The sequence below is a fragment of the Paroedura picta genome, chromosome 10, assembly GCF_049243985.1.
Source record: "Paroedura picta isolate Pp20150507F chromosome 10, Ppicta_v3.0, whole genome shotgun sequence".
Taxonomy (NCBI): Eukaryota; Metazoa; Chordata; class Lepidosauria; order Squamata; family Gekkonidae; genus Paroedura; species Paroedura picta.
Window position 1 is genome coordinate 71,188,962 of NC_135378.1, and position 25,141 is coordinate 71,214,102.

The 25,141-nt window shown below is 43.7% G+C and overlaps 1 protein-coding gene across 2 annotated transcripts in view; it reads left to right on the top strand.

Annotated features, from left to right (window-relative positions):
- The window catches only part of EMCN (endomucin), a 39,297-nt gene that overhangs the window by 8,424 nt on the left and 5,732 nt on the right, over positions 1 to 25,141 (top strand). The window contains exons 2-10 of one of the 2 annotated variants that reach the window (XM_077300776.1): positions 4,643 to 4,702; positions 7,239 to 7,277; positions 12,124 to 12,228; positions 15,937 to 16,002; positions 18,901 to 18,990; positions 19,216 to 19,266; positions 21,665 to 21,760; positions 22,174 to 22,198; positions 24,484 to 24,545. In XM_077300776.1, the coding sequence (XP_077156891.1) occupies positions 4,643 to 4,702; positions 7,239 to 7,277; positions 12,124 to 12,228; positions 15,937 to 16,002; positions 18,901 to 18,990; positions 19,216 to 19,266; positions 21,665 to 21,760; positions 22,174 to 22,198; positions 24,484 to 24,545 (594 nt within the window). Of the gene's footprint in view, positions 1 to 4,642; positions 4,703 to 7,238; positions 7,278 to 12,123; positions 12,229 to 15,933; positions 16,003 to 18,900; positions 18,991 to 19,215; positions 19,267 to 21,664; positions 21,761 to 22,173; positions 22,199 to 24,483; positions 24,546 to 25,141 lie in introns of both variants that reach the window. The other variant, XM_077300775.1, reaches the window with a different exon arrangement.

Here is a 25,141-nt window from a genome sequence, read left to right on the forward strand (position 1 = left end):
ATTAACTCGCTGCCTCGTGCCCCCAGCGCTGTAGCAAAACAGTCTACCCTGACTGGCCAGGGTGTCATTTCAAAGTCTTCCTGGATCCCAGTTGCAAGGCTTCCCTTCAAGTGTCTGCGCTCCAGAAGCCCTAACTTCTCTCAGCAGAGATTTGCCTCTTGGTTTTTTCTCCTCTTCCTGTCTCCAATCGCTCCCACTGTTCAAGAAAAGAAAGAGGCTTATGCTGCACTTGGCTCCCCCCCCCAATTCTGCAGCTTCCCCAATCAATTGAAGAACACTTTCTGTTTCAATGGGGGGGGGGGGTAGAGGAAGACCCAAGTTCAAATCAATCTAAATTCAGCAGGATCCACAGTGGAATAAACAATGTAAGTGCAGAATCAGCCCTGTCCAGGTGCACAGTAAAATTCTCCCTGTCCAGTTGTACAAGTATGACTGAGGTGTGTGTGTGGGGTGGGGGGAATGACACTTTAAAATCTTCCTTGATTTAGACCAATGGTTCTCAACCCAGGGGTCACGACCCCTTGAGGGGTCATTCAGCCTTTCCTGGGGTGGGGGTGGTGCTGTGGTGGCAGCATAGCACTGGCCTCCTCGGTGCCGCCTCACATGTGCATGTGCACATGTGCACATGTACACCTTGCTATAGGGGGCGTGAAGCGGCAGCTATTGAGAACCGCTGATTTAGACTGAGTATGCTGTGGAGGGCAATATTGTAACAGTGTTAGTTAAAGGAATGGGTAGAGGGGAAATCATCCAGCACATAACTTTGATTTATAAAAATATTCAGGAGAAGATTTTGCACATTCTCAGTGCCTCCTCTTTTCCCATGAATCCTTTCCTGTTATCTGAATAACAAAGTGTCTAGCACTGAAAATCCAGGGATTTCAACATGCTTTCCTAATACACAGGATAATACGCTTTTGTAAATTAACCGAGACAGAAAGAACTTCAAAAACAATTATCTGAGGACTTTATAGGGTTCAGAAGGGATGGAATTTTGATAAAGGAGCCGAGAGTCAGAACAAAACGGCTGGGGAAAAGAGAAATTAGGTTGCCCAAGCCCCTGTGTATTTATAAAATTTTAAAGTGAGAGGTTTTGCAGGACAGGATTTCCAAACGGTTGTTGTACCCCCCAAGATTCCTTTTAGGCCCCAGCTTCTGTATCTCACGTTCTATTCCAGATCAAGGCAGCAAAGACACTATGAATAAAACAAAATATTATTTCGATTCAGCTAATAAATGTATCACAAATAAACCACAGTCCCATAGTTGTGCATCTCCTCCTTCCTGCAACGTAAAGGGTTGCCAGCTCCAGGTCAGGAAATTCCTGGAGAATTGGGAGAGGGAGCCTGGAGAAGGGAGAGACCTCAGTGTGATTATGATGCTATACAATCTACCCTCCCAAACCACCACTTTCTTCAGTTGTAATTCCTGGAGAAATTAGTGTTACAAACCTCCAGGTGGTTCCTGGGTTCTCCAGGAATTACAACTGATCACTGGATATAAAGATACATTCCCCTGGAAAGGGGGGAGGGACTCTGGAATTGTTCCCGAGTGAGGCTGAGATCTTCCCCTGATGTTGCCTCTTGGCTCTGGGATTCCACGGCATAGTGCCCCCGAATATGAAGGTTCCCCACAATCACCATGGATCTTTCTAATCCCTCTGTAAAGTGATTTATTCCTGTGGCAATCATTACATCCTCTGGTGGCAGATTCCACATTTGAATCATGATCTGTGCAATGGTTAATGCTCTTGGGAATGGGAAGGCGACTGTAAGCCGCTTTGAGCCTCTTTCGGGTAGGGAAAAAGCGGCATATAAGAACCAACTTCTTCTTCTTCTTCTTTTCCACCTTGGGTTTTTCTTCGGAACAGAATGGCGTGGTTATAAGTTCAACGAAAGAATGAATAAACCAGCAATGCCCAAACACATGCAGAAACGACACAACCAGACAATTTTAAAGCTTTCCTTATTTCCAAAGGCTTTAAATGATCTCAGCAGGTGACGTGAGAGGCTGCCTCCTTGGGAGAAAAATTGCCACGGCCTAGACATGATGCCCAAAAAGGTTCTGTCCCACGTTGTCATTCTGTCTGGTCAGGAAACCAATGTCAGGATGATTATAGCCTGCTCAGCTCCAAATCCAAACCAAAATAACCTCAGAATAAGAATACGGCCTTTCTTCTGCGGCCTCTCGCTTGTAAGGTCAAGAAGTTGTTGGCTTATGCTTTATATCTGTCTTAAAGATGCAACCCCTTTCCCAAATTTGATCAATAGCCCCCATGACAACACTCAATAATCTCTGACAAAGCTCCCCTTGCAAGCATGGAGGGAACACCGGGATTGCATTGAGAATACTACAATTATCTGGACTGGGGAATTATCAGTCCCGAGCGTTCAAAATAAGACACAGCATTCAGATGTCCATACTCGAAAGTCCATTAAAGGAGCCCCTTAAGAAGCAAGTCACTCAAAACATCAAACACTATAAAAGTAGCTCAACCCAAGAGGCCATAGGCCAAAGAATTAAAGGGAAAGAAACAGCAAGAACTGAGCATCTGGGCAGCAAATAATCCAAAAGGAAAGAGGCCAGATTCACAGGATACTGCAGAATTTGGGGACGTGGATAATTTGGGATGCAAGTTATAGGGAGGCAGCACAGCTCAGAAACAGAAGATTGTTTAATTTCATGTGGATAACTAATAGAGGAAAGTGGTTAATTTGGGGTCCAGGGAATAATTGCTAATAAGATAAAAGAGGGGCAGTTTCCAGGCAGAGAAGGGAGAATATTTCCAGGCCCTGTCGGTCCAATCAGTAAAATCCAGCTCTGGCAATAAATTAAAATAGCACAAACACCAGACTGTGTACTTGTTTAATGAACACTAAAAGTGACATCTTTTTTCCTGCCAGCAGGATTCTCAAACCTCCCAGCTACTACTGCTCTATAGTGTCTTCAATAATGATGGCAATTTATATTTCACATTGTCCTCATATTTTCAGACCGGTCCTCACCGCCAATAGACTTTCCCTGTGCCTGGGCTGTCTACTATAATTTCCTTTTCACACTATTAGCTGCCATATAATTAAGCTTTTCATAGTGGATTGACCCCTTTCAGAGCAGAGTCAATGGGCGGTCAACAGGAGCAGTTAAGTATCTTTACTGGAAAGAAATTATACTTAGTCCAACTGTACACACACACATGTGCGGGTAGAGAGAGAGAGGTTATTTTTTGCCGCACAGCCATGTTATCCATTTCCATTTATAGGTGCAAGTCTGGGGGGGGGGGATCCAATTACAGACACGATCCAATGCCTGTTTTTGGGGTTTTCTTAAAAAGCAAGAATTAAAAGAGGTAGCAATTCTTATCTCTGCAAACCAAGCATTTTCTTAACATCAACTTGTTGTGACCCAAATATGTATCTATCTGTGTGAGTGGGGGAACGGGAAGAGTTATTGGTTGCCAATTGGTTTTGGGATTATGTTGTTATTTCTAACGGGTTTTAATGTGGTTCTATTTTGATTGTTAGCTGCCACAAGTCACTCATGGGAGTGGTGGGATAGAAGTGGAATAAATAAAATAAACAAGAGATCCCAAATCCACTGATACTTCAGCTGGGTGATACAAAGGACCAATTCTGCATGAGAAATCTGCCCCTAGACAGTCTCTGGTTGCTGGCAAGTTTTAGAACTTCCTCCACATGATGTTGTCTGCATCTGGAGGCTGTCCAGGGACTGACTCGAGTTTTGGGCAGATTTGCCTCGAGATGAGGGAAATTGCCCAAACTGGATTTGCCGCTTGTTATCTCGCTTCACATCAGGGAGCAACTAGGGGCAAGCCTGTGTGAAGGGAGAAATGCACAACAGTCCCTGCAGCGTTTTGCCCACCCTCACAGCTATCCTCCCCCTTCCATTTCCTGCTCCCTCCGTCTCCTGCCCCAGGACAGCGCCGATATCATGCAGAACCAGGAATTTGCCTAGCCACTGAATGAGCTGAGTCGGGGCAAATTTCTGGTGCAGAAAAGGTCTGAAACATTTCCCAGTTCTTTATACCCCTGCAGACCTTCAGCTTGCATGCTCTGTGCCACAGCATCTTCCATAGTTATTTCAACCTTCTTTGATGATCCCTTGTGTTTCTTTCACCTGCATTCATCCCAGGGGCTCACAGCTACCTTCAAGTCAATAAGAACCTGAACATATTCTCACATTGGGCAAAAAGAAAAGGAGTACAAACATATACTTCCCACAAATGGCGATGCTTCTGTAGGCCATGTCAACCAAAGTAGCCAGGAACTGTCCACATTTTAATGAGAATATGATGTAAGAGATCAAAGTTTTGAAAATATGTTCCAAACAGGCGTACCTGGAAATATTTTTAGGTAGATAAAGGGGCAGCAGGCACCCAGTCGTGACTGCAGTATTCCCTGGTACCACAAAACTGCTAAACAATTGGCAGTTTATAATAGAAAAGGTTAATCAATAAACCATCAAAGAGATGTATTGCCAACTGTTCAAGCAGCTGCCGTGCAGAACAGACTCCTGCTTCCTTTCCATTCCCTCTGTTTGAGTGCTAATTATTCCTTTGACAGAGACTGGTTCAGAACAATGCCTAACACTCATATCATTGTTGTTTTCCCCTTTTCCTTTTTAGCTTCGGCTCAGGAAACTGCTGGTCCTGCTACGAGATCCGCCACAACGCAAGCACCTCCTAGTAAGGCATAACCCTTCATCATCTTATTTTTAATCATCTTTTGAGAACAGGCCCATCAATTGGGGTGGCTTTGTTCTAGAAAAATAACTCCTTCCCCTGCCGCCATGTACTGCCATCAATTTGCGTCTCCTGGCGTGAAGCTCAGGAAAAAATATATATATTTCCTGCGCTTGAATCTCAGCGTCAGAAGGCTGAGCAGATGACTTGATTAATTACTGAAGCAATGCATCATCAAAAGGAAAGTGGTGACAGAACAACAGTTAAGGGGCCATCTAGACTGTAGCAGTGGTAGATGTATATTGTTTTAAAAAATACTTCCTTCTCAAATGATCAGAAAATAGATATTGCCACGGTCTTTGCAAACGGGTTTTTTCTTCAGTGTTGCTTCAGCAGAGAAAAAGAACAGATGGCTTTTGTTACCTGCTTTGAGCCAACTGGAAAAGGAGGGCTATATAAATAAAGTGGTGGTAGTAGTAGTGGTAGTAGTAGTTGTTGTTATTAAGTGCCTTGCGGATGTAGGCTTTGCCTTGTGGTATTCATATATTCAAGATGTAACTGTAGAGATTTGTTTATTTATTTATGTCCTACCCTTGGTGACCCAAAGCAGCTAGCATCCTTCTCCTCACCTCCATTTTATCCTTACGGCAACTCTGTGAGGTAGGTTAGGATGAGAGCGTGTGACTGGCCTAGGCCACCCAGAAAGCTTCCGTGGCAGATCCTCTTCCAACTCTTTAGCCACGACACCACAATTATTCTCTCAGAGATTGAACCTAGCTCGTTGGAGAGCTTGGCATGCATAAAGGCCCAGGTTCAATCCCAGGTGTCATAGATTTATCATACTAATATAAATAATCCACATGGAGAGTTTCAGGTGAAGAACACTGTGACTCCCACTTAAGGGGAAATCCCTTGCTTTCTCTTACTGCTACTGAGGTTGGAAACTTCTATTAAGTTACAGCCAATTAACAGCATCCAGGAGGGCTTTCAAGGCCACAGATGAAGAGAGGTGGTTTGCCATTGCTTGCCTCTGGGGAACAATCCTGGGCAGAGTCTGCACTTACTTTCTTTATTCCATTGTCAATCCTGTTGAATTCAGATCGCTTTGAACTCGGGTCTTCCTCTCCCCCCTCCTCCCCATTGAAACAGGAAAGTCTTCTGCACGTGGTTAGGGAGGCTCAGAAGGTGGGGGGGAGCCTCTTTCTTTCTTTTCTTGAAGGGGAAGAGGAGAAGCCAAGCAGGGAGCCTCTTTCTTTTCTTGGAGGGAGGGGGAGAGGATCGAAAAAGGCAGAGGAGGGAGGAAAAATCCAGGACCGACAGAAGTTGAGAGAAGTTAGGGGCTTCTCCTTTAAGGCAAGCATGTCACATGACCAGGTATAGCCTATCAGAGGTTTTCTACCACGGAGCTTTCTTTATTCAGGATTTTCAGCACTCCAAGATATTGCACACTAAAGGTAGGGTCACTCCGGATCAATCCTTCTTGCTGCAGAAGGAAAATTAAAATCGCCCCAAATCCAAACGGAAATCGTATTCTGTGTAGAGGGCAGGGACTGAATCGATCTGGGGCTGGAATAAAAGCTCCGTGCAGTTTACACCCTGGACTTCTTTGGTGGCCTCATCCCAGCAATGACCAGGGCCAACCCTGTTTAGTACCCAAGCTTGAGTACCTAGCTTGCTGGGGGGTAAACGGTAATGATTGGGGAAGACACTGGCAAACCACCCCGTATTGAGTCTGCCATGAAAACGCTATGGCAACCCAAGGGTCAGACATGACTCGGTGCTTGCACATGGGATACCTTTACCTTTAACCCTGCTTAGATGCTTAGATCTAACATGATCAGGCTACCCAAGACCACCTTGGTCAGGACCTCGCCACTCTTAGCTATTTCTCCAGGGGAAATGATCTCTCTAGCTGTAACTCCAGGGGATCCCCAGGTCCCACCTGCAGACTGGCATTCCTAGCTCTGACTGCCTATCATTGAGCATGCCTACATGCTGCTTTAGAGGTGGACTCTATGCCATTATACCCCTCTGAGGTCGCCCCCCCTTCCTCAAACCCTCCTCCCCAGGCCCCATCTCCAAATCTCCAGGAATTTCCTAAATCTGGAACTGGCAACCCTAGGAGATATCCATGCCCTATAATTGCATTGCCACAAACACTACCCAGCAATCATAATGAAAGACTGAGAGCCTGATGAACCCCTGGTTTTCAGAACAGGTAGCACGGATGTTGATTGATCAACTACTTGACTTGGTTGTAGGCAGCTTCATATATCCATGATGGGACACCTATTCTCCCCCCTCACAGACCCACAAATCTTACCATTCAGTTTCTCTCAGCATAGCCTACTTCACAAGATAAAATGCCATAATTTGTAAATAAGGTAGACTAAATATCAAATCTGAGGGTCTACTAAGGGGACACTGGTTTCAGTTAGTCCCTAGCAGAGTTTTTTATCATCATGTTGTCAGATTAACTTGAACACCAATAAAAAATGATCCTATTGAATACTTAACATTGTTTGTACACAATCCACAGTATCATCTCTGACAAGAAGCCCAGCCTCAGCAAGCACAGGTAGGGTTCAACTTTGTACTTCTCTGGAATTTTAATGATAAACTATTGTAATAATGAATATGGTATAGTTAGCATACCTCAGTGTCTTAAGGGTCTACTGATTGTGTTAAATCTCTTTGCCTTATGTTTTCATTCCATCTCCCATTCCAGTGAATCTTCTTCAAGGACTTTCCTTCAAATCAGAATTAACATTTGGTCTACAATTTAATTCAAGAAATCTGAGCCTGATTTTTGGAAAGAGAAGTGTAACAAAATTAGTGTAAGAATTGTATGTATATAAGGAGAAGTATCTTTATCTTTGGATTAATTTTGACCTTTTCTCATGCCCTTGTCAAGTTCATTTATTCAGGGTGAGATTGTTCAATATATGGCTTGTGGACTGCAAGAAGCCCTATGAAGATAGGTTAAGGGACTTGGGAATGTTCAGCCTGGAGAAAAGGAGGTTGAGAGGGAACATGATAGCCCTCTTTAAGTATTTGAAAGGTTGTCACTTGGAGGAGGGCAGGATGCTGTTTCTGTTGGCTGCAGAGGAAAGGACATGCAGTAATGGGTTTAAACTACAAGTACAACGATATAGGCTAGATATCAGGAAAACAATTTTCACAGTCAGAGTAGTTCAGCAGTGGAATAGGCTGCCTAAGGAGGTGGTGAGCACCCCCTCACTGGCAGTCTTCAAGCAAAGGTTGGATACACACTTTTCTTGGATGCTTTAGGATGCTTACGGCTGATCCTGCGTTGAGCAGGGGGTTGGACTAGATGGCCTGTGTGGCCCCTTCCAACTGTATGATTCTATGATTCTAAGCCCCATGGGTTCTGATTTTGTGGCCTATGTTCCCAGGAGGGAGTCATTTCTGGTCCTCTCCACCCCCTCCAAGCTTCAGCTGGTACACTACAGCAGTTTCCTTGGGATGAAGAGATTAGAATGCTGACCCAGGACTCCCTTCCCACCCATGCCTGCCCCACAGGTTTCCTGCTATGTCCCTGCAGGGACACATGCCCTGTTGACATGTTACAGTAACTATATGTGCATACTGCACATACACCTGTTTGTAAGAAAGAGCCAAGGTGCATTAATTCACAAATGAAACTGGGGACTTAAACAAATGTACACATTCAGCTGTAAAGGATTGCTCATCACATGTATAAAGAAAAATCAAGTGTACACTGTAGACAAATTGTACATGTGTTCATTATAACTTCTGGATATGGTTACAATGAGCTGTTTCCATTGGGGAGACAGTCTGTATTGCAAGAACCTCCCCATTTTCTCACCAGGTCCCAGCAGCAGTTTTTAAAGAGAGGGATCTAAATATTCCCTACCTGAGGAACGATCTCCCTAAATCCCTGCTGGGCCATGATAAGAAATTTATCAGGAAGCCAGATCATTGGGTTCTGACACTGCATCATCATCTCTGGTTTCTGCTACAGCGCTTCCAGTCACTTAACTGGATGTGACATCACAGTGACACATGATGTCATTTCCAGTTACATCATTTTTCTCCACCAGTTTTGTCCTGCTGCTATACCAGGCCCCCTGCCCAGGATGCAACAAAGACATACCCTGTCCCAGATGAGAAACCTCTCAACTCGCAGTTATGTAATGGATCCAGATGACATCATAGGACAAAGCCAGATGATGTTGAAAGGCAGTCTATTTAAAACTCCAGTCATGATCCATCAGGGCCTATGTCACTGAAGTGTGCAGCCATAGGATTGAACAAGGGACCTTCTGTTCTTCAGCCCAGTGCCCTCCAAAGTGAGCAATTGACTGTACTGAAAGGGAAGAAACATTACCTTCAGTTTGTTGTCATGCCAATTCTGTGAGAGAGAAAAATTAAGGCCCAAACTCGGGATCAAACCAGGGACTTTCTGTCCTTTAGCCTAATGCCCTCCAAAACGAGCTTTTGGCTATACTGAAAGTCAGGGCAGAAAAGCACCATATAAAGTTTTTCCTGGTGTTTTTTACAAACCAGGGATTCAAGTCTTGCAAGGCAGCAATGCATCACTAGTCTGATTTCCTTTCTTTAAAAAAATGAAATTGACATGATGGGAAATCTGCTAAAATGGCTCCTGGGCAGTAAACACAGCTTGGAGAATCTCTTCTTACAGTTTCAAAAAACACACCCAGCATAAAACTCACCAATAAGGAGAGGCCAGTCATGTGGCATAATGTGGGCAGTGGAGGACTGGCCCCCCAGGGGCAAGAAAAGCGGGGGGAGAGAAAATCCTATGGAATCATTAGGCTTATGAATCAACTTCACCTTGGGAGCAAAGAAGGGGGGGGGGACTGTGCAACAGCACTTAAAAAAAAAACAGAGATACTGCAAACAGAAAATGAACTGAGCACCGAAGGGAGCAAAACGACAGCCCAACACTCCTGCAAAGTGAAAGTTGGCATGCTGAAGGGAAAAATGGGAATGCTTGGTAAAAGCGAAGGAAAACACCAGTGCATAAAGGCCTTTGTGACCTTCAGACTAAGGTTTGTTGACAAGGAAGGAATGAGCAGCAGTTCTAAGCTGAAAGATGACAACTTCTTAAATTTGTCAACTCAGCATAGGACAGGTGTTGCATCACCTCAGTAATTTTAGTTCTCCTTTCTGGGTTGCCTGCTTCTATGAGTCCTCTGTAGTTACCGTTGCTAGAGTTGGAACTTCAGTTTGCATTCCCTTACAGTGTCGAGAAAAAAGCATGTGCTGACATCAAAACCAGCACAGCAATAATGGGGCAAATCACATTTGGAATGATTTCCTCAGAGTGCCATTTACTCTTCTCAAAGTGATTAATTCTCGGCTACAGTCTCGGAATGAAGCTGAATCGTCCCTTGGAAGAGCCTCCCTCTAATAAAGGTTAACACTTTTTCATTTTCAAAAACGCTTTAGCGGCATTTACTAATTCATCTTCCCAACTCCTCTGCAAAGTAAGTGAGTATTAATGCTATTATGCCAGCTTTATACAGAGAAGCCCTAAGCTACTGCAAACCTAGGGGATATGAGAGAGGCTTCCCTGGTAGCTTATTTATCAAACCCACCCCCTGGTTTCACTAGCACCTTTGCACAATTGTTATGATAGGAGGGAGGGGAAATCACTACATTGCATCCTGGAAACGTTTCAAGCATGAATGGTCCATAGTCCAGCCATCCAGTTCCTCCAACAAAATAAAACAGAAGAGGGAATGACAATTTCTGCCACTTCTACCATTCCCTGATCAGTCTCCCAAAATTATTCCTGAAGGTCTGCTGATCTCCAAAAACAAAATTTTAGAGGGCATAGATGCTGCAGAAGAAGAAGAAGCCAGATTCCTCTCCCAATTTGCTTTCTTTCATTCATTCATTCATTCATTCATTCATTCATTCATTCATTCATTCATTCATTCATTCATTCATTCATTCATTCATTCATTCATTCATTCTCTCTTGCGGTCCAAGACCAGTCATAAAAATAATTGCATGCAGAATATAGCATAAAGTGTTACATAAATCAATAAAACAATCAGTAAAATGTATTACCTAGATACTATTCCTTGGCTGCACAGGGGGATAAATCACAGATAAGGTTGAAGCCTAGTTTCTTTTTTTCCTGTCTCACTCTGTAAGCATCATGATGACGATGCCTTTAGACTGCCTGCCTCCCAAATAGGGCTCGAGGCATTACAACATAATTAAAATAAATAAGCAACATACTTAATTAAATTTAGAATTTCATAATTTTAAAAATAAACCAACTTTCTAACTAGCAACTAATTTAACAAATTAACCACACCCCTTCGAACAAAAAATAAATCCGACAGGCGCACTTACTCAAAATGGCATTTCAAATAGAAACAGACACGTCGGAGCTTTCAACAGTTAATGAGGGAAAAAGTCATTTTGTGTAAATGGTTGGCTTTAGAACAAGGTGCTCAGAACCATCTGTGATCAGGAGAAGGATGCATGATCACCCACCTGCCCCCCTTCTTTCCCAGCTCATTCCCCACCTCCAGAAAACACAAAAAGGGGCTATGTTTTGCCTGCCTGATCCCAAAAAGACCATGGACACTTTGCAGAAGATTTTATTTTACCTTTGACAATGTAGGTTTGTGGTTACGTCATTTTTAAAAAATTACTCGGAGCAGGAAATGGAGAGGGGAGGGCAGGTGTGAGGGCAGGACAATGCTGCAGAGACTATCACACCTTTCCCCCTCCGTACGGGCTTGTTGTTGTTCACTGGTTGCTCACTGATGGGATGCGGGATTGAGGGCAGTAAATCCAGTTTTGGTGATTTCCCTCATCGCGAGTTTAAAATGGCCAAAACCCGACCCAGCTCCTTGACAGCCTCAAGATGCAGGTGACATCATGTGGAGAGGGCTGTAGAAGCCTCCAACATTCGAAGGCTGTCCAGGGGCATATTCCTCATGCAGAAATGGTCATTCATTTCTATGCTTCTGTTATGATATGCTGCCCACAGGTGAAGAATTTGTTTGTTTTATCCAGCATTCTTTTAATGATCCTTGTCTCCTGCTCTGTTTTAAATACTATCTGTATATGCATTCACACACCCAAACATAAATATTAATCGTTTGTTTTAACTATTAATTGCCTTGGTGGCCTTCCAGAGGTTGGCACACAAATAAAATAAATAATATGTGCTCCCCAAAATCAGTAAATATTTTGCACCAACCACATTCTTGTTTAAATAGATTTAGCCATGGTGAAAAGCTTACTGCCACATTAGTTTGAATTTTGATATCCTTCAAGCTAGCCTCCATGTTGTGGAATGTATACCAAGAAGCTAAAACAATGGTAAATGGAAGGCAAATTACATTGATTTGGCGAGGGAAATAGTCTAATATTAAATTTTGTGTTTTCAGTTTCATCATTGGGAAATATTTCTGTATCATCTTCTAATAATACATCTCAAACAACCACCACCGTTGGACAGATATTATCAACTACAAACAACAGCAACTCCACAAGTAAGTGTAACATTTCTCTATTTTACTGTGAAGTTCACTATAAACTAAACTTTCATTACTTTGAGTTGTAAAATATACAGTATTTGCTGGCGCATAAGACTACTTTTCCCCCCTGAAAATCATGCCTCCAAGTGAGGGGGTCGTCCTATACACCGGGTGCACTTCAGTTGGGATAGACATAGCTGCCCATAGTGGCCCATAGTACTGTAATGTAATGTAATGTAATGTAATGTAATAAACTCTATATTTTGAGTGGAAATGTTGGGGGGTCGTCTTATACGCCCAGTCGTCTTATATGCCGGCAAATACAGTAATCAGTCTGCTTGTTCAAGAGAGGAAATTTTCCAAGTCAAGATAACCACATGTTTGGGCTGTCATTATCAGCAGCGTGGTAATAGAAATGAATGGTTTAATATTCTAATTAATTTAATTAATATTAATATTTTATATTTGTGACTTGTATGTTGTTTTTATCGTATTGGTTTTAAGGTTGTAAGTTGCCATGAGACTCTTTGGGTGAGCAGTGCTGTAAAAAAAATCTGATCAATCAAGTAAGAGGACTTCCCTACCCTCTAAGCCAGGGGTAGTCAAACTGCGGCCCTCCAGATGTCCATGGACTACAATTCCCAGGAGCCCCCTGCCAGCGAACGCTGGCAGGGGGCTCCTGGGAATTGTAGTCCATGGACATCTGGAGGGCCACAGTTTGACTACCCCTGCTCTAAGCACTGTTAAGAGGCATTTTAATGTCATGAATTGTATGGACTAACAGATGTTGAGAGCAAATGATCTCTAATTGGCTAAAATAAGTTTTAAAGATTTGTTTGATGAAATGGTGAGGGACTAGACATGCAAGTCCCTGTGTGTCACTAGCTCTGCTCAGTTGCCTGCTGGTTCATCTCACGTCCTGCTGGTACGTTTTGAGTGAGGAGCCAATTGCTCAGCAAGCCTTTTGGATGCATTCAAGTGAATCTGAATACCTATCACTTGCATGAGTACACTGTCCTCTCACTTGATCAGACTCTCTCTCGGCAGCCCTCCTGGCCACCCATCTGCCACCTGTGCTGCCTCCAGTTCTTTAAAGGATGCCTTTGGTTGGAGTCAGCCAGCATTCCCAATGAATTTCATCCAATTTGCCTCCTTGCTACAGCCTTGCATTCTCATGTGGCTTTTGACCACGCAAGGCCCATGATCTGTAGCGTAGCCTTATGGTAGTCAAAGGGAACTGCCAGCTTGGTGTAGTGGTTAGGAGTGTGGACTTCTAATGTGGCATGCGGGTTCAATTCTGCGCTCCCCCACATGCAGCCAGCTGGGTGACCTTGGGCTCACCATGGAACTGACAAAGCTGTTCTGACCGAGCAGTGATATCAGGGCTCTCTCAGCCTCACCCACCTCACAGGGTGTCTGTTGGAAAGGGAAGGCGACTGTAAGCTGCTTTGAGATTCCTTCAGGGAGAGAAAAGTGGCATATAATTCTTCTTCAGTAATATCAGGGCTCTCTCAGTCTCACCCGCCTCACAGGGTGTCTGTTGTGGGGAGAGGAATGGGAAGGCGACTGTAAGCTGCTCTGAGACTCCTTCGGGTAGAGAAAAGCGGCATATAAGAACCAACTCCCCTTTTCTTCTTCTTCTTCTTCTTCTTCTTCTTCTTCTTCTTCTTCTTCTTCTTCTTCTTCTTCTTCTTCTTCTTCTTCTTCTTCTTCTTTCTGAAGTTGAAAAACTGGTTGTACCCAACCCATAGTAAAATTTTTAAAATCAGTTTGAGATTAGACTTGTTACTGCAGCGTCCAGACAAAATCCAGTGACACTCGGCCAGGGCTGAGGCTGCAACCGAAGGCACAGTTAGATGGAAAGTACCTCTGCACACATCTCCAGCCCATGCTAGCCTGCATGTGCTGTTGGCACAAAACGGATTAATTTAAAGTCGGAAGGAGACAAGGCTCAGCGAAGGAGCACATAGGCTGGCTTCGGTTTTTATCTCTTTGCGATGGCTTTCTTCCAGATGTATTTGATTATGCTTCACAGCAGGGAATTTCAGACTCCTCAAATGCTAACCTCAAGCTCTCCGAACACCCACCCAATAAGAACCTGTGAGAAATGCTTTGGGAAATGAACCCATCCCAAGAACTGAGATTTGACAGCTCTTCCCTTCCCTGGTCCTGTTTCAGTGGCTGCTGTCACCTCTTGTTATATGTACTGCACAAGCCCTCACAAAGCTGGATATGCTACAAGAAAGCACAGTGTCCTCTTTAAGCAATGCAGAGCATTATTTCTCCTCCTCCACTTGCTCTTTTCCACTGAGCTCACAGACCCTTTCTTTGTTGGCTTTGGGGAGAGCTAGTGTGGCCTAGTGGTTAAGAGCAGCAGCCTATAATTTGGAGAACCAGGTTTGCTTTCCCGCTCCTCCACATGCAGCCGGCTGGGTGCCCTTGGGTCAGTCAGAGCCCTCTCAGCCTCATCTACCTCACACGGTATCTGTTATGGGGAGAGGAAGGGTGAATGAGCTTCATACTGAATCAGATCACTGGTCCATCAAGATCAGTATTGTTTCCTTCAGGAGTCCATAGATTCCCAACCAGAACTCCGTAGGTCCCCAGGGGTCCATGGGAGCTCCAGAGGGGGTCTGCGGCCTTTCCCCTCCTGCCTTAATGGGCTTGGCTACAAGCTATGGAACTGGCTGCCCCTGCCAGGAGGGCTTAGTGGATTGGCTGTGGGTGTAATCCTCAGTTGTGGCAGGGTATGGAGGGGGCCCAGGCTAACCTTTCAGCTCCTGTCCTTCTTTTTGTCCTACATGAGGTAGAGCTGCCATAGTAGTAGTAAAGGAGGAGGGAGGGAGTGAAAGAAGGGTGAAGGGTGTGGGTGGTGATGTCACTTCGCTTCCAGGTGTCATATCGCTTCCAGGGTCATGGCAGGGAGGCATGGTGAGTTGACATCAGTTCCAGTGGGCCTCAAAGCCTGAAAATTTATTTTGAGGGCTGCTCCATTGTCAAGACATTGAAAAAGGCTGGTTTGCTCTCTCTGGCAGAAGCTCTCCAGAGTTTAACCCTGAGGACTTTCACATCATCTCTTGCCTTGTCATTTTAACGGGAGATGCAGGGGATTGAACCAGGGACTTTCTGCCTGCAAAGCAGAGTCTCTTCCATGGAGCCACATCCCTTACTTTCCTGGCTTCCACATGTATGGAGAGAAAGGGAAGGAGCAGGAGGTGTCCCCTGAATTCCCCAGTGTTGCTTCCGATCCAGTCACTGGAAGGCAGATTTTCAAATTTGGCTGTGGCAGATGTGTGATAACAGTATTCAAAAAATCTCTGATCATCTGAATTTCAAATCACCGCTGTGCTCCTTCTCGTTCCGTGCATCCTTCAACAACAGGCCCTTCTGCAGTCTCTCTAATGCTTCGGGGAAGGACATTCTTGCCTCACTCCTGTATTCAGATATTCAGTGAAGGATTGTAATCCATGACTTCTTTGGGGAGCAAAAAGCTCCAGCTCTTCAGATATTCAGTGAAGGTGCTTAATTTTACACTGCGCTTGCAGCAACATCTCCCCCTTCCCTCCTCCTCGTCAAAAAAAAAATATGGCTGGGACCAGAGATGTTCAGACAACAGTGCTGGAGAATGACTCTGGTTCTCTCCTACTGATTGTTCTTTTGACAAAATATGTTTTGAGCACAGCAGTTAACACACTGTCATTTATCTTGTCAAAATATCAGCAGGGGCTACCCATTTGCTTCCACCGAGTTCAGAGACGGCAGCCTCCAAGTTGACTCCAAGGGCTATCGGTAAGACATTGTCTTGATACTCTAATTCATAATCAGGCGCTGACAGCGGGCCCATTAAACAAGGACGGCATGCCGGGATGCTTTGCTGCAGCTTCAGGTTCCCTGCTGCTGACTTGGGCAGAGGTCTTTTGCTGCAGCTGGCTGAATAATGAACCTGAGGAATGGCCACAGGGAGGCTTCAATGGATGCATATCCCAGCATGCTCCAAGAGAGACTGCAAAGGGTTCTGCAATGGAACGGTGGCCCTCCAATGGGGCAGGATCTTCTGCTTCTGCCTCCTTTGTCCAACCGTGTTCCTTGTGAAGGCTTCTTAAAGCAGAGGACCTTTTGCTGGTACGCCGTATAATAATGGTTTGTTGGTTTGTTTATTTTTAAAATATTGGTAGCCTGTACACTCATAGCCCTTGCAACAAAAGCTGTAAGGACACAAAAATGTAAGGGTCCAGAAGCTAGATAACAATTTACACTCCTCTGAACATTCTGTGGAATAAAGTCTTCTTAGTTCCCTGCATGCAACACATGACCCCCCCACACACACACACACACACTGGTGCTGAAAGGCTTTTCCAAAGGAATGGATCGACCACAGAGATAGCCTGTGTAGGCAAGGATACTGTCAGAAGACAGAATGTGGGATCCACTGCCAAAGAATGTAGTGGTGGCATCAGGAATGAACAGCTTTAAAGGGGGATTAGATAGATTTGTGGAGGATAGGGCTATCAACAAACTACTAGTTGTGGTGGCTGAGGGGAACCTCTATATTCTGAGGTACTAATCCTCTGAATCCCAGAGTTGGAGGCAACCTCAAGAGAAGGCCTCAGTCTTTATTCCCTTTGGTTGGCCCTACAGTGGACCTGGTTGGCCACTGTGTGAGACAAGATGGTGAACCACTGGTCTGATCCAACAGGGCTCTTCTTACATTCTTAAGGCTGTCTTGGGAATGGAACTGGTGCATGGAAGTATACAAGAGGATGCTACAATCCAGAAATATCCCATTAAGTGCACAGGAGATGCTTATGCATACCCAGAAGGGCTTCTGAATTGTAAAAAATATTATGTCATCTCCATTCCCTCTGTTCACTAATTAAAATGGATGTTGAAAACCTCTGAATTGTGCTTGCTTCAGCAGCACATATACTAAAATATACTAAAATTGGAAAGCCTCTTGATTTTTTTGATTGTTCTGAAAACCTCTGGGACTGATCAGGGGATAAAGTGTATCTGGGGAAGGATGCAAACCTTGTTGAGTCTGAATCACACAGTTGCCAGTTTAAGGTCTCAGCTTGGTGCTGTTCAAGATTTCTGGGAAGCCAAGTTTCCTATAGTGATTCGCTTATAGTGGAATGACTTTTTCAGTGCTTTTGTAATCATGGATCAGCGACTGGGCCATGCTGTTTTTTCTGACCCCCCAACACGTTTCTTTCAGGAGATCATTTCTGTTTGCTTGCTAGCTTGAAGGTGCAAAATGGCCTCAGGTTACTATTTAGAATACCCTGTTTTTGCCCCGGGCATTCAAAGAAGAAAGGGTAGCTTCAAATATTCCACCTGCAATTCTACTCTAGGAATTCAAAGTGAACAAAGATCTTCCCAGGTATTTATTTGTGATGCTGTTGCCTGAGTTACTGACATAAATTTGTGTTTTCTTCTGCACAAAACGAAGCAGAGGCATTTTTAATGTAGACAAGGCCAATGTATTCCTTTCGTCAGGTGGGAAGAAGACCTTTGTGAACCCTGTTCTCTACTGTGGTTGGCACCCACAACTGGCAGATTTGCATGGCATAGATCTGGTTGGCCTGTTGAGGAATTTTGAGGAATTCCCTGTTGAGGAATTTCCCGTCTAAATATTCCCCCTGCCCCCAATAATTGGTCTTATACAAACACTGTAGCATAAGAATTATTTGGGATAACCCAGGCAAGCCTAATCAGCTCTTGAAAGCTAAACAGGGTCTACCTGGAAAGCATACTATGGCCATGACACGGGGGCAGGCAATGGCAAACCAACTCTGGCCAGGCAGCCAGACAATCTTAGGATCTCCTGGCTCCATTACACACATGGCATGTGCTGAACAAATCATAACCACAGCACAATAATTGAAAGGAGCATCAAATATCAAAACACACTCAGGCCTAGCAAATAAATAACAGCAAATAATAACCACGTACTAAAGAAAAAGGAACAAAAAACAAAACCCAAATTAATCCAATTAGCAATAAGAAATAATTTCCGAAGTGCGGATCATACAGCAGATGACGTGACACTGCTTGGCACGGCCTCGAAAGGTCAGTAAAGAAGAGACAGGGCAAACCAAGAGAGCTGTGTCTTGTGTGGACATACACAACCCCTCAGCCAGAATGGGAAATTCCTCAGGCCTGCCAATGGAAGATCTTACTGAATAGATGACTGTTCGCATTAGAGGTCTGGTTTGTGGCATGTCCTGAAAGTAATGGTTCCCCCACCATGAAAGGTTTCCCCTATGACTTTATGCATTCTAAAAACCTGTTTGGCAAAGACTAGAAGGGAGAAGTCTGGCAGTGCCATCTGAAACAGATTCTGCTTAGGACTTGATGGTAAAACATCTCTTACTGCCCTTGGGAGTTATTTCTGCATTGACTCTGTGAACCCTGCTGAAAATCCTCATGCAATTTACCACTGGGATATTCCAGATCTCATGGGATGTTTCCATGGCAGTGACAGATGTTCCTGGAGGTATCTGTTGTTGGTATTCATGTAACAAAAAAAGGCTCCATGGAGTTGAGTGACCATCTGGAAGCAACTTCTGGGAATATGGAAACATGTTGGGTGTGACTAACATTTTGCTAGTAATTTGCAGGGGGCGGGGAGCTTGGCTTGGTATTTGTTTCATAGGCATTCAAATGAGGGTTTTTATTTCTTCGCAGGTCCAGATACTAACACTACTGGAAATCTCACAGGGAAACCAACATACCCAGAAAGCACATCTCAAAATACAACACAGCCTGACAGTATAGGTGAGTGAAGGTCCCAAATATATTTGCTACCCAAATATAGCCAGGGAGAAGGACCCAGGCTTGTTTGTCTTGACTACTTTATTGCTGACAGACTCAGGGTGCCAGAAAGCCACGTTGCAAAATTAAAGTGTCATGCACAAAGTTGACATATTTACTTTGCGGTTGCTATTTCATCTCTACAATGCCCTGCAAATACTTAATTTGAATGGCAGTTTTCTTTCCTAGGAAGCGACTCTAGAAACACGGAAGCGGTGTTGGATTCCCCCTCTTACACCAGTGAGTAAACTTGGTTCCTCCTTCCCCCTTAGTCACATTCGTGGAAAGAAACGGTTTGGCTTTAAGGTAGATGACAAACTGGAACTGTCAGCCTCATCTCCGTCCTTGGTGAGCCATGAACCCAAAACAATCCTCCCGTCTTGTCTGGGATTTCTCTGAAAGAAAGAGAAGAGAAGATCAACCCTGAAATGGCCCTGCACTGTTTTCACCTTCGAGCTCCACATTTATCCACAAGCAAAGAGGTTAAGGAACTGTAATTGGGAAGCCAAGAAAAGAGCTGATTTTTGTACCCCACTTTTTACAACCCAAAGGAATTCCCCATCGCCTGCTGTGCAGAGGTGTGGTCAGCCTGTGGTCAACCTGTGGTCCTCCAGATGTTCTTGGACTACAATTCCCATGATTTTGCACCATCAGCCTTGGCCTTATTTTTTATCTCCTTTGACCGGTGCTTACTTTCTTCTTGTCACAGATCATGGTAGACACACAGTCAATCTTGGTAGACACACAGTGCATAATTGATTCCTCCTTATGCACATGTGGGCTTACACATATTTTATTTATTTTTATTTATTTTATTTATTATATATATATATATATATTTAATTCCGCCCTCCCCAAGGGCTCAGGGCGGTTTACAGAAAACAGGGAGGATACAATTAACACATGGTATCAGGTAACAATAACAGCAGTAATGTTATAACAATAATAATTTAACATGATAATAACAATGATACATAAAACTCTTACGACCCTGTGGGCAGCCGATTAACGTTGGTCGTAGAGCGGGGGGGGGGGAGCTTGAGGGCCAACTGGAAGCGGTGGTTTGGTCGACCTCAACCAAATGCCTGGCAGAGGATAAATCTTATAAACAGCTTTACCTGCAGGATATGCATGCATGCATGCGACATAATATGTGAACAGGGCTGGAAGAAGTGAGATTTCATACAGAAAGCAGCAGTTCTAGCACAGAACAAACAACAGAGCATAATAGTATGGAATGTTTATGCCCACTTTTTTATTCACATATTTACACAAATTAGGACTCTGCAATAGTGGTTGTTAGCATCTCTTATAATTGTGCTGTTCTGAATTCTCGTGGGAAAGGTGCTATTAAACCTTAAAGCCTGATGACGTGCATATTTACTGCACGGGCTGCAAATTGTGGATGAGGAAAAAAGGCAGCTAACTTCTGAAATAAAGGCTGCAAGCCTGCCACCTAGGGGATATTCACGAGCTTACAAAAGCCTAGTTAAGTTAGAGAAAAGCGAGAGGAAGCTGCCTTATACCTGAGTGTAAACTGCATGGAGTTTTTATTCCAACCCCAGATTGATTCAGTCCCTGCCCTCTACACAGAATTCGATTTCAGTTTGGATTTTGGGCGATTTTAATTTTCCTTCTGCAGCAAGAAGGATTGATCCGAAGTGACCCTACCTTTAGTGTGCCATATCTGAGACTGCTGTTAATCCTGAATAAAGAAAGCTCCGTGGTAGAGAACCTCTGATAGGCTACACCTGGTCATGTGACACGCTTGCCTTAAAGGAGAAGCCCCTAATTTCTCTCAACTTCTGTCGGTCCTGGATTTTTCCTCCCTCCTCTGCCTTTTTCGTTCCCCCCCCCCCAAGAAAAGAAAGAGGCTCCCTGCTTGGCTTCTCCCCCCCCCTTCAAGAAAAGAAAGAAAGAGGCTTCAAGAAAAGAAAGAAAGAGGCTCCCCCCCCCCACCTTCTGAGCCTCCCTAACCACGTACACAAGGCTTTCCTGTTTCAATGGGGAGGAGGGGGGGAGAGGAAGACCCGAGTTCAAAGCGATCTGAATTCAACAGGATTGACAATGGAATAAAGAAAGTAAGTGCAGACTCTGCCCAGGTCACATCATTGGTGTCTCTGGCTCCCAATCACCCTGCTGGGCATGAGATCTCTGAAGTCCTGACAAGTGAGGTGTCTCTCTCAATGCCTGCTACTAGAGTATGCATCTGGGACATTGTTCAAAGCCATGGTCCTTCCTCAAAGCCATGAACAGTGAACTGTTATATATATTGTGGCGCAGGGTGGTAAGGCAGCCGACATGCTGTCTGAAGCTCTGCCCATGAGGCTGGGAGTTCAATCCCAGCAGCTGGCTCAAGGTTGACTCAGCCTTCCATCCTTCTGAGGTCGGTAAAATGAGTACCCAGCTTGCTGGGGGGTAAACGGTAATGACTGGGGAAGGCACTGGCAAACCACCCCGTATTGAGTCTGCCAAGAAAACACTAGAGGGCGTCTCCCCAAGGGTCAGACATGACCTGGTGCTTGCACAGGGGATACCTTTACCTTTATATATATATATATATATATATATATATATATATATATATATATATATATATATATATATATATATATATTTTCTCTGTTGTATATTGCAGCCATTCTTTTGCCGGTCATCATTGCTTTGATAGTAATAACCCTCACAGTATGCATCCTGGTGGCTTTGTACAGAATCTGCTGGAAGACAACTCCAGGTCTGTATTCAATATATATATATTTTAAAATCAAGTATCTTTTGCATTCCTGCAATGTTCTCTGACTTTGCAGGAATTTTTACATTGACTTTGGATGGCTCCCATTGTGGCTGCTTTTGTTATTAGCTTGGGGCAAGCCAGCTTGCTATTAGATAGGGCCCATTAGGATGAAAAGGGAACAATGAGAACCCTTGGCTCTAGTTTTGCATCACCTTCTGAACACAGACAAGCAATTCAATACCTATGTCTGAATTTGGAGAATGCTCACATCACAAGATTGACTATTTCTGTGTGTAAAATAAAACTTTCCTTATTTCATGCAAAAGACTAGCAAGTCAAGGAGTCTAGCTTAGAACCCTTCTGCTGTCTGTTGAAGGGAATTTGAGATAACATGGATTTCCTTCTCCTTCCAGAGAGGCAAGAGAATGAAACTGAACAGTAAGTTGTTCTTCTGCCTTCCTTATTCCATCATATGAAAGAAAATGTGTATTAATACTGATATGTCTAAATGCTCCATTGCTGAAAAGAATAATGGCATTAGATCAAACAGAGGAGCTGCTAGTGCAGCCTTTTGCATTTCTGGTTCAGTGTTTCATCAGTTTCATGTTTTGTGTACTTCTCAAGAGCCAAACTTGTTCAAAATTAATGCCAGAGAATAACTTTATTGTTGGTGAGAACAAGGCAGAACAGCAATGCCCAACACATTGCCCATGTTCTAGCCACCAGTGTGTTTCCTGTTGCTCACTTGCTTCTTCTCAATATCCAAGAGCCATTCCTGGATTTCTTCCATTCCAGTGGAGTAGGAGGTAGAGCAGAAGAGCCCTAGAGGAGCCATCTTTCGGTCTGCAGGGAGCACACACATGAGTATACTTGGCTAGGAATCTTCTAATATTTTGTGGTATATCCAATGCTAAGTCTTTGGACCCAGCTCTCAAGGGTACCATTATATGACCAGGCTAAAAAGAGTTCTCAACAGAACAAGAGCACTATAATAACAGCACTTGAATAACTGGTTGCCTAGTTCCTTACAATGCCTCCTGTCATTGGCAATACATAATATCCACCTAGAAAATACACAGACTTGCGCCCTAAAAATACATTGACATGCTCAGATAGACACAGTTTAGGAACTTGGATCCCCTGGGAATATATCGTCAAGCGGCTTCAAGAAGAAGAGGGTATTTGATCTGAGAAAGTAGAGGAGTTTTAGGGGGTGATATTCATGGTTGCTACAAAAGGCTTATGACAATATTATTGAGAAAGTAGGATGTGAAAAATTTAATAAAAATAAATAAAAACTCTTTTTCATTCTTTTCTCATCCAGCTACCAATGCTTTCCATTGCCTAGATAATATCAGTGAGGGAGGGGCTGTACCTCCGTGGAAGAGCTGCTTTTGTGCAGAAGGTCCCAAATTCAACCGCCATGACCTTCATTTATAAGGATGCGTCAGTAGGTGATGTGAAAGACCTCTGCCTGAGACTTTGGAGAGCTGCTGTCAGTCTAAGGCAGGGATGGTCAAACGGTGGCCCTCCAGATGTCCATGGACTACAATTCCCATGAGCCCTGGCCAGCGTTCGCTGGCAGCGGCTCATGTGAATTGTAGTCCATGGACATCTGGAGGGCCACAGTTTGACTACCCCTGGAGTAAACAATACTGACCTTGCTGGACCAAGAGTCTGCATCAGTACAAGGCAGCTCCACATGTATATTCAAGGGGCTATGAGGGGACAGAATAACCACAGAGCTGGGGAAGGACTAGGGATCATTTCCATGTGAAGCTGTCTGATTCTGATCCAGATGGCTGATCATCTTCCTAAGCCTTGCTCTCTGTGCTCCTGCCTGTGGTAGTTGACTAAAGAATGGCTTTTCGGTGATGACCTCTTCTTGCCTTTGGAATTTTATTTTATTTTATTTTATTTTATTTTATTTTATTTTATTTTATTTTATTTTATTTTATTTTATTTTATTTTATTTTATTTTATTTTATTTTATTTTATTTTATTTTATTTTATTTTATTTTATTTTTTAGACCGCCATTCTCCAATTAGGCCTCAGGGTGATTTACAGCATAAAACAGTTAAAAACACAATAAAATCCCCATAAAACCCCAAATTCCATTTTACAAATTACATACAACATATAACATATATAAGCGGCAGCAGTCACAATTCTAATCAAAATTACCCACTTCCCCCATGTTCAGCCTGGTGGGAAATAATATTCAGAAGAGGGTGGGAGTCAATCCAGTAGATCTAACAAATGCTATCGATATTGGAGATCTCAATATTGGAGAATGTCATCTCTTTAACGCTTGCCTGAAATTTACCTCAGGGGTTTTTTTTTTAGGCCTTAAGTGAAAATATTTTTTTTACCCAGACTTTTAACTGAGGGAGGGTTTTTGTTTGTTTGTTTTTTAGCTTTTTTTATTATTCACTTCTAGCCCAAGGACTGTTTTACGGATATCATCTTAAACTGCTCAAAGTTGTTTTATGCTCCTGGCCTGTTTTTAATATTGATCATTTATTTTGTTTTTATTAATTTAACATTGTTTTGGTTTGTGAGCTGCCTCAAGGAAGCCTCTAAAGAGGCACAGGTTTTGCTAAATAGATAAATAGGAATATTCATTGATTCGTGGTAACAACCAATCACACTGCCTCCTAGTCCAGAAATATACTACTTTTTCTTCTCAATGATAATTGTCTACTTAAATGTTTCCCGACAGCACTTCATTAGATAAAGAGAATGTGAAATTAATTTCTGTTAAGACAACTTCTCCAGAGTCTGGTAAGTTGGTTTCCTTCATGCTCAATCATCTCTGATTATGCTGGGTCTTGGCAAGAAATGAAGATAAGGTGTTTAAAAATAGAATGTTAATTTAATAATTAAACCTCAGGCTTTGCCTTTGGGAAATCAAACACCAACAGTTTATCTGAGGGTGGTGGGGTGGAAAGTACCATCAAGTCAGAACTGACTTATGGCAACCCCAAGGGGTTTTCAAGGTGAGGATCATGACCCTGCGCCAGTTTGGTGTAGTGGTTAGGAGTGCAGACTTCTAATCTGATGTGCTGGGTTCAATTCTGCACTCCCCCACATGCAGCCAGCCCAAGACCTTGGGCTCGCCACGGTGCTGATAAAACTGTTCTGACCGAGCAGTAATATCAGGGCTCTCTCAGCCTCACCCACCTCACAGGGTGCCTGTTGTGGGGAGAGGAAAGGGAAGGTGACTGTAAGCTGCTTTGAGCCTCCTTCGGGTAGAGAAAAGCGGCATATAAGAACCAACTCTTCTTCCCCTTCTCCTTCTCCTTCTCCTTCTCCTTCTCCTTCTCCTTCTCCTTCTCCTTCTCCTTCTCCTTCTCCTTCTCCTTCCCCTTCCCCTTCTC